General features: G+C 36.0%; 1 protein-coding gene and 1 pseudogene across 7 annotated transcripts in view; one reads left to right on the forward strand and one right to left on the reverse strand.

Annotated features, from left to right (window-relative positions):
• CTNNA2 (catenin alpha 2) overlaps nt 1-17,069 on the reverse strand; it is a 1,086,060-nt gene that overhangs the window by 1,022,850 nt on the left and 46,141 nt on the right. Inside the window, exon 2 of one of the 7 annotated variants that reach the window (XM_027622199.2) lies at nt 212-316. The exons of 2 other annotated variants lie outside the window; for them this stretch is intronic. In XM_027622199.2, the coding sequence (XP_027478000.1) occupies nt 212-281 (70 nt within the window). In that variant the 5' untranslated portion in view covers nt 282-316. Of the gene's footprint in view, nt 1-211; nt 317-17,069 lie in introns of those variants that run through there. 4 more of the 7 variants (XM_027622202.1, XM_027622206.1, XM_027622201.1 and 1 more) reach the window with 4 other exon arrangements.
• LOC113937631 lies at nt 3,939-5,162 on the forward strand (annotated as a pseudogene).

The following is a 17,069-nucleotide window of genomic DNA, read 5'->3' on the forward strand; positions in this document are numbered from 1 at the left end:
CAGAGACTCAGGACAGACCAGCATTCGAAAATATGGCTTATAGGTTGGCCTGGTACCAGATTACAACATGAAGAGCATTCTAAAAAGGAAATAAAAAGACACAAAAAGGAAAAAAGATATGATGCACCATGTGGGAAGATTAAATACAATACTTACCTAGAAAGATATTAAGGTTTAATATAAATTGGCAATTAAAATAAAACATACTGACCTGAGACTATCACATAGGCCAGGGCAGAACAGAGAACCCAGGAGCGGACCTGTGCTGTGTGGTAAGGCATGCTGGGTGGAGCTGGGAGTAGACAGGTGACAGATGCTACTGGGGCAAGTGGTTTTCCCAAGAATAAAAAACAAAATTAGATTCCTACTTGAGCCATACATAAAAAATATATTCTAGATGAATGTTAGATCTGAATATAAGGTGAAAACTTTTAAACCATTTTTTTTAATTTTTAAACTTTAAGAAGAAAATATAGGTGAATATTTTTCTGCTTTTAAGTTAGAAAAGAATTCCTACACAAGATGCCCTCCCACAAAAAAGAAACCCACAAAATGTAGCTAAAACAATGATAAATCAACTCTCTTAAAAGTGTTAGTGTCAAAAGAGCCCATCAAAAAATAAAATGGCAGAATATACACCGAGAAAAAAATATTTAAACTTTATTTAACAAAGGAATATTATCTTGAAGATATAATGAAATTCCACATATTAATAAGAAAGACAAATGGCACCAACAGAAAAAAAAAAAAGGCCAAAACACCTAAGCAAGAAATTTATAAATCAAAATAAGTAATGAAATAGTATTTTTCAGTTATGGAGCTACTGAGATGTTGCTACTAAGTGTTGGGTATCTTTCATTCATTTCCAATTCCCATTCAGATGTTGGGCTGTCCGTACCCACTATCCCACATAAAGATTTCCACAGGGTAACTAAGCACACCTCAATGACCACTCTTTACCGAAGCCAGTGGCAACACTGGTACGCCTCAGTTTTGTTTAAATAATCTGTTTAAATATTTTTCATTTATATTTATCAAATGAATTCATAAGAAGTTATTATTTAGGGGCGCCTGGGTGGCTCAGTTGGTTAAACGACTGCCTTCGGCTCAGGTCATGATCCTGGAGTTCCAGGATCGAGTCCCACATCAGGCTCCCTGCTCGGCGAGGGGCCTGCTTCTCCCTCTAACCCTCCCCGCTCTCATGTACTCTCTCTTTCTCATTCTCACTCTCTCAAAATAAATAAATAAATCTTTAAAAAAAAAAGAAGTTATTATTTATATTAAAGTATCAGACAAGAAGGACACAATATCACCTTCCTGAACATAGAGACTGAATTAAACTTAAGATTCCCCCATTTTTAGAATAGCAAATATATTCAGCTCAGAGTCATTACATGAAGTAAAACTGTCATAAACTCATGTGAAGTGCCAGCACTACTGAACTGGTAACACCTTAAAACGCTACTTACTTTTACTCACCTGACCTAATTGGATTTTTAAAATCATGGGAAAAAAAGTCAATGTCATTTGAAACCATCAAACTAATAACTACTTTTAAATAATTTTTAGGCTATCTGTAATAAATTATTTAGAATGGATAAAAGTGAGTCTCCCACTAATCAAAACATTACATAATTTATTTAATTTTTTTGTAATTTCTTCAAGCCTAACATAATTTGTAATAGTTTTCCTCCATCTTGAAAGGGCAAATGTCACTTTCTTTCCAGGATCTCATCATAGCTTTGCAAAATGACCTAAAATAACATTTCTAAATTAAAACTACATTTTTGTTGGGGCGCCTGGGTGGCTCAGATGGTTAAGCATCTGCCTTCAGCTCAGGTCATGATCCTGGGGTCCTGGGATCGAGCCCCACATCGGGCTCCTGGCTCAGCAGGGAGCCTGCTTCTCCCTCTCCCTCTATGGCTCCCCCTGCTCATGCTCTCTCTGTCTGTATCTCTGTGTCTCAAATGAATAAAATCTTTAAAAAAAAAAACCCTACATTTTTGTCTCATATGAATCAGTATTTTTTTATGAAGCTTGGCTGAATAGACATATTTTTTAATTCCTACATATATTTTGATGCAATTAAATGCCTTTTAATGTAATATTAGAAAACTTTATCTGAAAAAATAAGTAAATTGAATTAAACTAAAAATATATCATTGCTTCAAATAATGAAGAAAGCATTACACATTTGAACCTACTTGGGGGTGAGTGGGAAGCAATAATCCTACAATGAAGTCCAATTATAAGAACTTTCAGGTGACCATAATATCTTAATGCTATCTAAAACACATGCTTTGAGCAAGTGAACTATGGTTCTCATATGAACATTTTAAATTGAGCTGCACTAAGATCAAAGAGGAAAATAATGAACTCATACAAGCTTAAAGAAAGCTTCAAATATAAAACCTACATGAAGAACATGGCTGCAAACTTCTATACTCACATTTTCACTAACTTAAGTAAAATGAGTTTAAGTTAAAGTGGAAGTTACGTTTTAATAGCTTTTAGCAAGCATTTCTTTACTAAATGATGCATAATCAAGTAACTCCATTTCAGAGAACACAGACATCACTGACTTTCTACATTTATGAATGAAATACTATATTTTAAGAGCAAGTTTAAATGCATAAGGCTTTTTATTTAAACTCTAAAAATAACTGACCTACTTATTTACAACAGGCTCAATGCCCAGTGCAGTTGTAGGTTCAAACATAAGAGAAAACCAAACACTAAAAATGAATGATGTCATCCATCAATGAGCATGGCACACCCCATAAATTTCATTTCAGATATGCTAATACCTGTTCTTATGAACAACACATAAACATATGAGCCTCAACTAACAAAGTGATGAGACTCTTGCTCTGGACTCTTTATGTGGAGTCAAACTGAAGCAGAAGGTATAACCTTCTTGAATAATGTAAAAAGTCATGCTGGTGCTTTTTTTAAAACTGAGGTATAAATAACAAGTAGAAAGCACCAATACTTAGTATGTTGAGTTTTGCAATTTGTATACACCAATACACCAATGTAACCACCAACCAAAGAAAAATATAAAACAGAGAAAATTCCCATATCCCAAAAAGTCCACCCCTTTACCCTTTTCTAATAAGTTCCTCTCCTTTCCCCCAAGGAAAGGTGGTTGATTTTTTTTTTTAACAAAGCAAATAGAACTAGACATCTAAATATCTTCATCGGCAATTTATTGCATTGAAATTGCCACTACTAACAAATTTTGAATGTCATCTGCATATGTTTTCAGAGCCTGAATGGTGACAAAATTTCATCTTTTAAGTATCTGATTATTGATAAACATTAAGTTCAAAGTCATTCATAAATAAATCTTTAAAAAGGGTAATTAGAAATGAAAAAAGGAGGTGACACACTTTAGAAACTTACATGCCAAGCACTGGGCAAACCACTGTAGACTAATGTTCTTATTTGCTGTTCACAGCAATCCTGAGAGATAGTTATGGTTATCTTTATTTTGGAAATGAGGAAATTGAGAGATTCAATAAAGTTAAGTAATTTGGCTAGGATTCCTCATTTGTACAGCCAGGATTCAAGTCCAGACCTTTTACTGCAAAACAGATGCTCTGGTCCCACACTCCAAGCCGACTCTTTAGAGTTGTGAGTATTGTTTGGAGTAAAAAAATAAAGTATCAGGGCTTCCTGTCTCTCTGTGCAACTTCCTGTCTCTGTGCTACCATTTACTTGGCTGTGTGGTGATGGGAGGTGAGGCTAAGCAGTAACGGAAGTCCAAGGAGATGGACAAATGTCTGTCCTGGGAAAAGTCAGATCTCAAGTATTCTCCTTGAAGCAGTTTAAAACCCACCTTCCTAAAGCTGATGCAGATCATCCATGGGCAGGATTTCAAGGAGTGCCCATGAGGACTTCTGCTTCACTGTCTCCAGCAACATGATCAAAAAGGTATGAAGGTGCTGGTAGATTTCAAGAGAAGCTTCTTTTTTGGGGGTGGGGAAATTCAAACTAATTCAATGGAGACAAGATGATGACATCTGACATCAAGTCACCCATGCAGCTCAGGGAACAGTGACAATGTCTGGTTTTGGTTTTGGTTTTTGTATATCTTTCTGGCTACATTTCAGAGCATTATGGGCAGACAGAAGCATACAGAACCCCCATGACCAGTGTGGATAATTTTAGCTGAGCAAATCTGTAAAAAGATTTCCTTAATAACAGATAAGCTCAGAGAGCTAGATTACATTCCATTGCAAGAAGATATTCTACTTGTCAGAAGACCTACCAAAATATTCATAAGTACAACTTTGAAACTTAATATGTTCCTTTCAAAATCTCTGATAGGTGGTCAAAGATCAGAAAGGAAATGTTAGTCTGAATGCTCCTCCCAGGGTATGACATCAGTGATTCTTTTTTTTTCCACAGCGGATTGGCCCAGAATGTTTATGGAAGATAGACTGCCCAACAGCCTTACAGAATCTCTGAGCATTTTTTTTAATTTTTTTTATTGTTATGTTAATCACCATATATTACATCATTAGTTTTTGGTGCAGTGTTCCATGATTCATTGTTTGTTCATAACACCCAGTGCTCCATGCAGAACGTGCCCTCCTCAATACCCATCACCAAGCTAACCATTTTTAAATGATTGCCAATAATCAGGTTTTCAGCAATGTCTCCATAATTCTCTTCTCAAACAAGACCGATATGCTTGAGGAGAAAGTGCAAATGGTGAACATGAGAGATTATTTCTTTTTTTTAAAGATATTATTTATTTATTTTAGAAAGAGAGAGTGTGCACACACAAGAGTGGGGGAGGGGTAGAGGGAAAGGAGAGAGAAAATCTCAAGTAGACTCCCTGCTGAGCCTGGAGCCCAAGGTGGGGCTGGATCGCACGACCCTGAGATCATGACCTGAGTGGAAATCAAGAGTCCAGCTGAGCCACCCAGGCTCCCCTGAGAGATTATCTCTTAGAATTTGAAGGGGATCTGCACTGCTTAAGACACCTAAAAATTCCTGGTAAAATGTTGCTGTAACAAGTCCCAGGACCAGTAGCAGAAACCCTCCCACCCCCACTTCACAATCCTAGCAATATGGAAAACACCCACCTTGTTTGCCATTGTGTGAAGCGTACTATTCCTCATGACAACCTCAAGAACCTTATGCTGCAGTGATTCACAAAAGACTTGCTATTTTAATATACTTTTGTGTTTTTAATGGTTTTCTGTTTGTTTTGTTTCTTAAAATAGACACTTAAAACAGGATTTATAAAAATTTTGATTACATGTTTAATCCCTTGGAAAACGTAATCCAGTCTGCAGACTTTGGTTTGTGGTTTAAACCTGCTGAATAACACACTGCCAATACCTGCTGTGGACGGCAGGCTTTGGTGTGTTTCACTATGGCTACAACTGGATTTAAGTTGTAATTCCCCAGCAGATCTCAGACTAGGTATACATTGGGCTTTATATTCTTCCACTTTTCAAACTGAATATTCTGGTGGTGCCAACTATTGGTGTCCTTACATACTTGTAGGTATGAGGTTAAGCACAAGTAAAATGAGCATAAAGTCTTTTGTGTGGTTATGCACAGCAGTAACACACACGTTACCAATCTTCAGGGTAACCTCTTGCTTTGCAAGGGAGAGATGAAAAAAGTTTGATCTAAGGAATGGCATTCCATTGGTTTACACAGATCCAGCCTTCATAATTTTTAAGCTGCTTGTACACCAATGGCCATGTTGTTTTTAGATCCTGTGGTTCTGAAGATGGTGTCCTTGGTGTTTTAAAGTTTACATAGATTTCTGGGATGCCTGGGTGGCTCAGTCAGTTAAGCATCTGCCTTCGGCTCAGGTCATGATCCCAGGGTTCTGGGATCAGGTCCAGCATCAGGCTCTCTGATCAGCAGGGATCTGTTTCTCCCTCTGCCCCTCTCCCTGCTCGTGCTCACTCTTTCTCTCTCTCTCTCTCTCACAAAAAAAATAAAAAGTCTAAAATAAATAAATAAAAAGTTTACATAGATTTCTGGTCTGATGCTAATGAAGAATTTGCTAGTGGTATGAAGGAGCAAAAGACAAACAAATGCCACATATAATGTTCTGATCAAAAGGAAAGAGTGAAATGTAATTTGCCTTTTCCATATTTAATTATCATGTAATTGATGTGCCATATGTGAAACATTCTGGCCATAACAGCAACCAAAAACTGTAAGCAAATTCGTAATAGAACTGTCTAAATAAATACATCCTTTACACATTACAGTATACCTTTTCTTACATAATACAAAAATACACATTTTTTAAACATTAAGAAAATGTCACTCTATTTTCATAAAGGTAATTTCCTTAGCATCAGAGATGTTTACACTGTAAGGGATGGATGTAAGGTCATACATACTGATGTTATAATTTTTTAAATGGGGAAGCTAAAGCAGAGAACAGGAAGGAGTTAAAATTGGACATACATGCCGGTCTATGCCAAGTCTGGATACCTGTCCTCCACATTCATATTTTTCTTTTTTTTTTTTAAGATTTTATTTATTTATTTGACAGAGAGAGAGAGAGACAGTGAGAGAGGGAACACAAGCAGGGGGAGTGGGAGAGAGAGAAGCAGGCTTCCCGCTGAGCAGGGAGCCCGATGTGGGGCTCGGTGCCAGGACCCTGAGATCACGACCTGAGCTGAAGGCAGACGCTTAACGACTGAGCCACCCAGGCGCCCTCATTCATATTTTTCAAACATCATTAGTTTCCATGCTTTTCTCAAAAGTAATCAAAGGCAGTAGTTCAGTATAAAACGCACACTGAAACAGAGATGTTCTGCTTGACACAAGTGGGAAACCCCAAGTCCAGGGCCACTACCTCACCTTCCCCCAGTCCTATTTTGGGGAATACCTAAAGTTTGGTGGACTACGGTTTGAAAACCATCTGCTCTACACCAGGTCATAAACCTGGAAAAAAGCCAAGTTTAAAAACATGAAAAAAGTAAAGATCGATACAAAAGATAAATCACAGTTCAGTATAACACTATGAGAACTGTCACAAGTTAGCTCATCACTAAGCACCAAATGAGTGAGGCTGAAAATGGGCATCCCAGGAGTTCAGAAAAGGAAACATCCCAGTGTGTGCTGGCTGGGGTCTGGAGTGAGTTACCAAACAGAAGGCTGACTGGGTCTTAAAATGTGAGTAGCACTGAAATAAGCAGGTAGTAGTGAAAGAGGAAGACGGAGGGGAAGAGCATTAGCAACAGCAGTGAAACAAGCACAATATAATTTCAATATGAGTAGACCAACTAAGCTCAAAGGGTGGGCAGGGAAGCTGAAAAAGGTGAAGTTTAACCCAGAAATATATGTCGAGGCCGGATTATTTCAAGTTAATGAATTCTGACTTTATCCTGAAGGCTACAGGAAATTACTGAAGGTTTTCTGAGTCAGGTAGCAATATGATCAAAGTGTTTTAGGAATTTTATCCAGACAGTGGTGCAAAGATATTCTAGGAGAGAAAAATTGGAAGAGAAAGATCAGTTAGCAGGCTATTTGCAGACATTCAGGCATGATAACGATAAAAACCAGGTTAAAAGATGAGAGGCCAAAAAAAAGGCAGGGGGGAGGGTGTAGAAAAAATATCAGGAAGGAAGAGTTGAAAGGCCTTAGAAAGTTATCTGTCATTCCAGGTATTAGAAATACAGTCTGGATATTTATCAGAGATCTTGTAAAGAGGATTCATATCTCAGAAGATAATTGAACTGCATGACCTCTAAGCTTCCTTTCCAGTTCTGAAATTAAAATTCTATGTAGAATATATTGATAAGGAGTGGGGGTGGGGAGGAACCAAACACAAATGAAAAGTTTAAAGCCTGCGTGACTACAAGAATGATAGATATAATTTCCAAGGTGAGACATCTATTATTGACCACTCCCAAAGAGAAATAAAGATCAGGTACAATTCCTTTTAAAATGTTGAAATAATTTAAGCCAAAAAACCAAGGAGTATATTATGGAGCATAATCCTCTAGAGTCAAGTGCCTGTAATGATTTAATGACCCACATTTTCCCAGGCTATACATCAAGGAAATAGCTCAGAAGGAAGTGAACTGGGTTGTTATCGGTGCTGAAATAAAACAGTGCAAAATCATTTAACATTTGGTCCTTTCAACTGGTCACACAGACACTCAACTTCTAGGCAAATCTACCTCTGAATACGAATGAAAACAACATGCATACTTTAGAGTTTGGATCTTTTATATGTATATTTTTCCTTCATTAGTTCATTGGTCTCCTGAAGGCAACATTATATTCTGTTTCATTTTCTTTGTAACTCTGCACAGCATTAATCAACACATTTTATGTAAAAGAGTTGACTAATTCTTGTTCAGTTTTAGTCCACTATTATCTCTAGATCTTTTTTCACTTATTAAATGTATAATGAGTCATTCTCATTTTAAAAATTTATAGCTAATTATTATTCTGAAGTGTACTTCCCCGAACATGCTCCCAATGAAATTTACTGTCAAAATTTCTCATCTTTTTTCCAATTTACAAAAGTGGTTTGAATTCTGCATCTAGCCTCAGGTATTCCCAGTGTGATATACAAGTACTGTCATATTCTCCTATGCTGACAGGTTATAATCACCAAATTTCATCCACAGATTCTTAATCCCATTATCCAAATTGGATGATACACTTTTTAAACAGCAATTGTTTGTAAGAAATTTGTTTCCATGTTTATAAAGTTAGAAGAGTAACTCACCATATATCCCAAACAGGTAAAGGAATAATTATTTCTGGGTACCAGCTAAACACGTACCAGCTAAACACGTACCAGCTAAACACGACTGTGATATTAAGATCTTACCCAAATGATACTTAAGAGATACATGTTATCTCATCAGAAGGAAACGGACTACCAGGGGAATAAAGCATTGAACTAATCCACTCAAGAGAGTGATGGAATTACGTTCCTGAAGACCTTTCAGAAATAATAGGACAGACAACCATCTGTTGGCTCTGGGTTATTTAGACAGCCACCTGCTATAGTTTAAACAAATGTATCAAGGTTTCTTATAAAATTCTAGCTCACTAAAAATTTCTGAAGAATAAAATCAGTAGACTATCAATGAATGTTAAAGTTAAGTCTACCTTTCTTTAAATTTCTTTAAATGATAACTGTAAAAACCCTCAACTTTTGTCCTTAATTATAAAAAGTACTATCATTGGCACATGTGAATATAATTTTACCCATCACATGAAAGTCCTGGCTCAACACATTTAGGAGTCAAGGTACAAAATGAATTCTCTAAGTATTATAAGACAATGTTGTTAGAATATGAGGACCATACATAACAATTTCAATTTACCGTGTTTAAGTGGACATTACTGCAATTCAACCAGTCATTATAAACCATGGTCACATTTTAGCTTATCTGAGTTAATTTGGAAAGTAATAAAATGTGTTTTTAGAATTTACAGCTTAGGTATCCCCACAAAAAATATCAATACATTCAACTCCAAAAGAGCTTTGGCATGAGAAAAATTATGTTTTATTTTGATCTCAATAGATAAAAAAAATAAAGTCAGCCTGCATATGTTGCTTAAGCCTAACTGATACTGACTTTAAATTTGATAAAGGAGTTATTAAATAGAGAAATGCCGTTTCCAATGCAGACACAACCATTAACTGACTTTGGTGACTATATTTATGGCAGTGGTATCAAGTCCTCCATTAATTCCTGGACGGCTTAATGTGTTAAGACCTAATAGATTCCTAGAAGCACCTGTCAGATGACACGTCAAAACGTAGGTGGAAAATAAAGCAGTGAAGAACAAAGAAATGCACTTAGAACCCCTTCATAAATCCTTCTGCGCTTCTTAAGACAAAGAATAAAATTCAAATTCTTTGGTATAGCATGCTTTCATGATCTGACCCCTCTCTGCCTTTGTGGCCTCCTACTTTCTCTCAATCTCCAGTACATTAACCTACTGAATCATCCCCTCCCCATCCCACCCCATTCACTGGCATTTGTACCCCATGACTTTCCTGGCAGACCCCTTCTCATTCCTGCACTCAGCTAAAATGGACTCCTTAACCTTTCCCTGAGAGTATAGCTGCTCTCATAAGAGTTCCCATAGTGCACTATGCATAAACCTGTCACTGTACCTAATGTGGTAACTATTTACTGTTTGCCTTCTCTTCCGGAGATGAAACAAACAATAATTTTGCTTTCTGTATAATTCCCAAGACCCAGTAAGTTGTTAATTTTTAAAAATAAACGATTACATTTTAAATAAAAATTATAAAACTAGAAAAGTCAATATGTCATACTTAAATACAAGATGGGTTTAACATTTATTTAATAAATGAAACAAATATTTATTTAGCACTTATGATGTGCCAGACATTATACTACATGAGGAATGGTTATAAAGAAGATTATAACAAAAACATGACTATGAAGACATTTACAATTTACCAGGTGAGATAAGAATTTAAAAACCCATTGTATATAAATGACCTAGTACAGTATTAGGATATATGAAAAAAAGATCTGGTGTCCACTCTGAGGTCAAGGTCTTTAGTGCCTACCTTCTGCCCCACCAAGTCTGCAGATATCTTCTGAGAATAGTTCCATCTTCTCTGGTGAAGATGGTGTCATCTCTCTTAACTTCAAACCATTTGTTCTATTCTGACTGGAGTTTCCAGTTTGTACTGGCCCTCAAAGCTTAACCATTCAGAGCTGTTGAGTCATTGCCTGATTTTGGCTTCTTCCCAGGATGCTGTATTATCAAATACATCCCTTGGCTCCACCTTCTGTGGCCTTCCCATAAGCAATGGCCACCCAGCCTCAGGCTGCAGCTCCAAGGAATTCACCCCACATTTCTGCCTCTACTTGACTGGGAAGGGGGAAATCACGAAGCCAGAATAAAGAAGGTTTAACTCCTTCTGACTGATTGAAAGGTGAAAGCTGTAAGGGGCAATAACATTTGAGTTGGTCCTTACCTTTCCAGGCAGGTAAAAATAATAAGGGGAAGGAACTCCAGGTAGAGAGGCCTTCCTGATTGAGCAATGGCATAAAATGGGATACGGACAGGCCTTTCAGAGAAAGTCAAGTAGACTAGCCTGCTTTGGTCTCATTCAGTCATATAACCAAGAAGTATGGAAGCAGATTAAATAGGCTACAAAATACCTAGAAGTGCCAGGTTGTTTCTTTTAAAAACCAAGGCAAAGTCTACCTTTTAGAAAAAAAAAAAAAAAGATGAAATCCATTTGGCAAAGAGAATGGGTTACAAATGATAACAACTAAAAAAAAAAAAAACGAAGAAGAAGAGAAAGGAGGAGGAGGAGGAGAGAGGCAGGACTTCATGAAATTGGCCTCATGCAATCTCAAAGCTATTTGGATTACTTGCCAAAATACTTTAGTCAAATAAATTTCCTTCTTCCCATTCAGTTTTCTCGTCTATAAAAAAGAATAATTTTCTCCCTCAATTATACTTTAAAAGTATCTACTTTATTGATTTGTTCTACCTTTTCTATATGCTTATCCAGCTGTGTATTTTGGGGGCCTAATATCTTCTTTTCATTTAAATTTCAACGTTTAGCATTTGACATTTTATCATGTTTTCATTTGACTAAAGCGAATCATAAAGATGCTGTTTTTGTTTTTAACATATCATTTTAGTTGGAACTTGAAGTACAGAAGGAATTCTAATGGCAAAAAGGTAAAGTAGAATTCAATTCCCAAATACAATGTAACCTAACAGTATTCCATTTTATCATAGTGGAGAGGTATCAATTGTACACTAAAGAGAAAAAATAATACTAAGATTATTGGATTTCCATTTTCTCCTACAGTTTTTCCAGTTATATTCTCTCATCATTTTATGCAACATTTTATATTTTCTTTCATCCAAATAATCATAAATATCTCATATGGCTGTCCACCTGTCTGTATACACAGTCAACATCAAGAAAGTAAAATAAATCATTTAGGTGTGTCTGCGTTTCATCTTTTGAGTCTCTGTGTAACAAGGTAAAATTTCAACATACAGCAGATTTGGCTTCCCTGAAAGTAAAATGGAGAACCCCTTTGGTTGGCAACATTATAAAAATTTTCATTTTTCTCTTTATGAAATTATTCTTCATAGGGAAAAAAAACATTTTCCTGTGAATTATGTATTTGGACCTGAATAAAGAAAAGATAGTCCCTTACTTAGCTTGTTTTCCCCCCTACAAAGAAAGGTCTTTCTTTGCAGCTTCAAATTTTAAAAGGCAAAATGGTCAGAAGGCACAACCTGCATTATAGGTTATCAGGAATAAACTGTGGTTGTTTTTTTTGTTTGTTTTTATTAACTATTTTAAAAACTTGTGGCTAGCATTAACTGGGACTGTTTGAAGACCACACTCACACAATAGGCCCCTGATAAATGCTTTCTTTTTTCTTTTTTTAGGATTTTAAGATTCATTTATTTATTTATTTGAGAGAGCATGGGCGGGGCGGGGGGCGAGGAGCAAAGGGAGAGGGAGTAGCGGACTCCACACTGAGTGCTGAGCCAGAAGTGGGGCTTGATCTCATGGCCCTGAGAGATCAGGACCTGAGCAGAAATCAAGAGTTGGAGGCCCAAGCGACTAAGCCAACCAGGTGCCCCTGATAAATGCTTTTGATAAGTGCCTAAGAGATTTGTCCTCCTCCATTCTTCCTCCACATCATTTCACGGCATTGGCCACAAACTTCCCAAAATGTTCTTCCTCATGGCTCCCCACTTGCCTGGTTCTCTGCCTACCTCTCTGGCTGCTCCTCATTTTGTCTTCCTGGCTCTATTTCATCTGTGTATTCCATAAATGTCAACAATTCTCAGGGCTCTACCCTAGATCCTTTATTCTTCTCTTTATATTTTTTCCCAGAAAATCTCTTTAAGTATGGCTTAAATAGCCATTTCTGTGTTGATAAACAAATTCCCAGCACAGAGATCTCTCCTCTGAGTTCTAGATTCATATCGCCAACAATCTACTGGATATTTCTTCTTGACCACCTTCAGGTACTTTATACAAAATAAACTCCTAATTGAACTCACTGAATTTTATAAAAGGTTTTTTCTCCTCCTGCAAAACTACGAGTTGCACAAAAAGAAATTTGACGATGATCCTGGACTCTTCCTCTCGCTCAACACATATATCAGTCAAGCACCAAATCCCATGAGTTCCACCTTCTTACTATTGCTTAAATTATTTCATGATTTTCGAACCTACCACCAATATCTGCAATCAGGCCATCATCATCTCTTATCTCTTAAGCTTTCTAAGTCCTCTCCCTGCCTCTGAACACGTCCTCACCGCCAGACTACCAAAATCCTTCTCCAAACTTAAGCTGTATTTAAACTAAAATATATCTAACAAGGTCATTCCCCCACTTAAATCTTTGCTCTCCCCCACTGCCCACAAGATTAAGGTTTACATTTTAGTATGGTCTGCCGGGTCCTTTACGATCGCTGTAAGTCCCTGCCCTTAGAAAGTTGACTGTTTTACTGGGAGAGACAAAAAATAAACAAAAAACAAATAAAATAGTGCTTGATTGAAATAGTTCAACTGAAATAAATACATGAATAGATGGAAGGATGTACAAATTAATAGCTGCTAATATCACTAGCATGATGCTTGAACTCCAGAACAAAAGAGAAAAAAAAAAAATCCAGGATTTGTACTAAGAACAGAGAAGCAGTGGCAGGCCATTCCTCCTACTCTTTGCCCCACATATTAAGATGACTTTAGGCACACTTGAGAACAAAGTATGAGCTCACCATTTTAAAAACTTTAATGTGCAATACAAAGGTGTTATAGACTACTGTACTGAGGTGTAAATTAATTTCACTTTTGTCCCATGAAAAATCAATGTAAATATGCATCATCCAGAGTAGGGTTCCTAAAATAGGCTAAAAATGCTCCTTCATCTAAAAAGAAAATTCAGTCATCTTCACCTCTCCCAGCTTAAAATATTCTGTCTGTCTCCTAAAGAACCTCTATTAAAAAGTGTCAGTTATCAGTGACTAACTATTGTTAGTTCACCTTTTGAAGACTGTCTTCTACTAAGCTATATTATGGCATATTAAGTAGCACAATGAGTTGGGACCTACGTTTCCTTCTGGCATTTATTTTTTAAAAATTATTGAATCTTCAAGATTACATAATAAAATCAATAAAATGAAATTTAATAGGACTTTTTTTCAACATTGGCTTAGCACTCACTTTTTATCACCTCCCTATAACAATAATAGCTGCATTCCTATTTTGAGTAATGATACAAATAGGTGATACATACATAAGTCTACATATGGCAGAACCAAACTGGGGTAGAGGGAAAGAAATGCTTCTTGCACCACCCCTTTGGTGCATTCTGGTCAAACTGGCTCCAGAAAGGCCTCTTGGAGGTGGCTTCCATTATGATGAGGGAAAAGAGCACTGACCATGCCCAAGGTCAAAAAACACTATAATCTGGGAACAGAAACATGCCATTCAGTCTAGCTTGTGATTGCATCTCATATGATTACTCTGCATTACCAATGTATAATTTAGCAATTCACGCTATTTCCAAATTAATAAAAACTAAGTACATGTTGCACCAGTACACTTGCTGAGTTCCACATAGCATAATTATAGTTGGCTTAAAGAACAATATGTGATTCAAAAGCTTGTCCACATTTTGCACAGGGTTTTAAAAAAGAAATTCATGAACTATATGTGAAAATAACTATTTGCATCATTAGTACTGAATTTTATATGCTATTTTCCTCATAGAGTAAAATAAGATCATTTTGACCAAATATGAACCCTGTCCTGCCCCATACTCATGGATTTATAGACCACAACCCATTGGAGACCAACAATGATGTTGCGAAAAAAGATGCAATCTGAGCACTATAAATATACTTTTCCCTACCCAATATTTGAAACTGAACCAATTAATTGTAGTGTATGGTCTTGATAGTTACATGTACAATACAACTTTTATTTAAAAAAAAAAATCACTTTTTGTCCTAAGGAAACAAAGGGCATGTTATTAGCTAGAGCTTGGTGGGTGGGTTTCCATCCAGACCAAACAACTCTGAATCCCACCATAAATTATAGAGAATAATGAATATATTTTTCATACAAGTGTGTGTGTGTATTTATGACACTCAGAAGAGAAAAACAACATTGACAGAAGGAAAGAATGCATCGATCCTTATTATTACACTGGGTTTTTTCTCCAAATGTGTAACAAAACAGTATCTGCAAAATATAATGAATAACATACCTGATTAGGTCAGCTGGATTTGCATTTTACCCATCATATCCAATGTACTATACCATGAATAAACACATTCTTGGTGCATGAATGCATAGGTTGTTTGTATATTTTGTTACTCACATTCATATCTTAGAAAAGAGCAATGTCTTAGAAAGTAAGTTCATTAATATTCTCATTCCCCCCACTGTCACACACAATTTTAGCATGAAACAAGGATTCTAGCTTCTTTAACATGTAACTCCAATTTATTTATGTACTTTTCCAAATTAATAAAAAGGAAAGTGATATCATTGTGCTCAGGAGTAAGTCTCACATATGCATAAGTGCATGAGTGTAGCATACATATATAAATACTATATATACATATTCAAAGCTTTTCTTCTCATGCCCCATATGTGTTTCCAAAAAGAAATCCATAAGCGCCAAGGTTAAACTAAATTTTATAGTACAATTAGCAATAAATCATATTCAAACTGTAGACCTCAAATGCTAATGTTTTATTTTTTTCCAGAATTTCTATGACCATAGCCATCAATTTTTGTTCAGACTGATAGTCTCCAGTTAGGCTCTTTTCCTTTGTCTCCATTCACAGAATTTAGGAGCTGCAAAAGTCCTATCAATTTTTCAGCCACAGAAGGCTAAAAAATCAACCTTTCAGCCTGGGTGACTAAGAACATAAACTGGCAAATGATCCTACCTGATTATAATACTATTTAAAAACACAAACTTTAGACTGGCAATCATAAATGTTATGGTGGTTAATATTAAATAGTAATATTATTTCAAAGCTACTATAAAGTTACTGTAATCAAAACAGCGTGGTAATGGCATAAGGATAAATATATAGATTAATGAAATACAATTAAGAGTCCAGAAATAACCCTTACACTTTAGGTCAATTAACTTTAGGAGACAAATAATACTAAAACAACTGGATATCCACATGCAAAAGAATGCAGTTGAACCCCTAACTCACACCACATACAAAAATTAACTAAAAATGGATCAAAGACTTAAATATAAACATTATAAACTAGAAAAAATATAAACAATATAAACTAGAAAACTCTTGGAAGGAAAAATAGATGTAAATCTCTGTGATTCTGAATAAGGCAACTGCTTTTCAGTTATGACACCAAAAGGGCAAGCAACCCAAATTAAAAATAGATAAACCTGACTTCATCAAAATTTTTTTAAAAAGTGTGCTTCAAAGGACACCATTAAAAAGTAAAGACAATCCGCAGAATGGAAGGAAAAATTTGCAGAACATATATCTGATAAGGGTCTAATATTGACAATAAAGTATAATTATGACTCAAAAATAAAAACACAAATACTTGATTTAAAATGGACAAAGGATTTAAATAGACATTTCTCTAAAGAAAGCATACAATAGCTAATAAGTACATGAAAAGTAGAAGATGCCCAATATGACTGATCAGTAGGGAAATGCAAATCAAAACCACAATAAGATACCTCTTCACACCCACCAGGATGGCTATGTTCACAAAGATGGAAAATAACAGGTGTTAGCAAGGATTTGAAAATTGGAACCTGTATACACTGGCAGAGGGAATATAAAATGGTACTCACTTTAGAAAGTGAGTTGGCAGTTGTTCAAAAAGTTAAACATAAAATTAGCATATGACCAAAATTACACTCTTAGATATATACCCAAGAAAAATGAAAGTGTATGTTTACAAAACACACACACACTAATGTTCATAAGCAGCATTATTCACAATAACCAAGAAGCGGAAACACCGCAAATGTCCATCAACTGATGAATGGATAAATAAAGTGTGGTAT

Source organism: Zalophus californianus, chromosome 8 (assembly GCF_009762305.2).
Source record: "Zalophus californianus isolate mZalCal1 chromosome 8, mZalCal1.pri.v2, whole genome shotgun sequence".
NCBI classification, from domain to species: Eukaryota; Metazoa; Chordata; class Mammalia; order Carnivora; family Otariidae; genus Zalophus; species Zalophus californianus.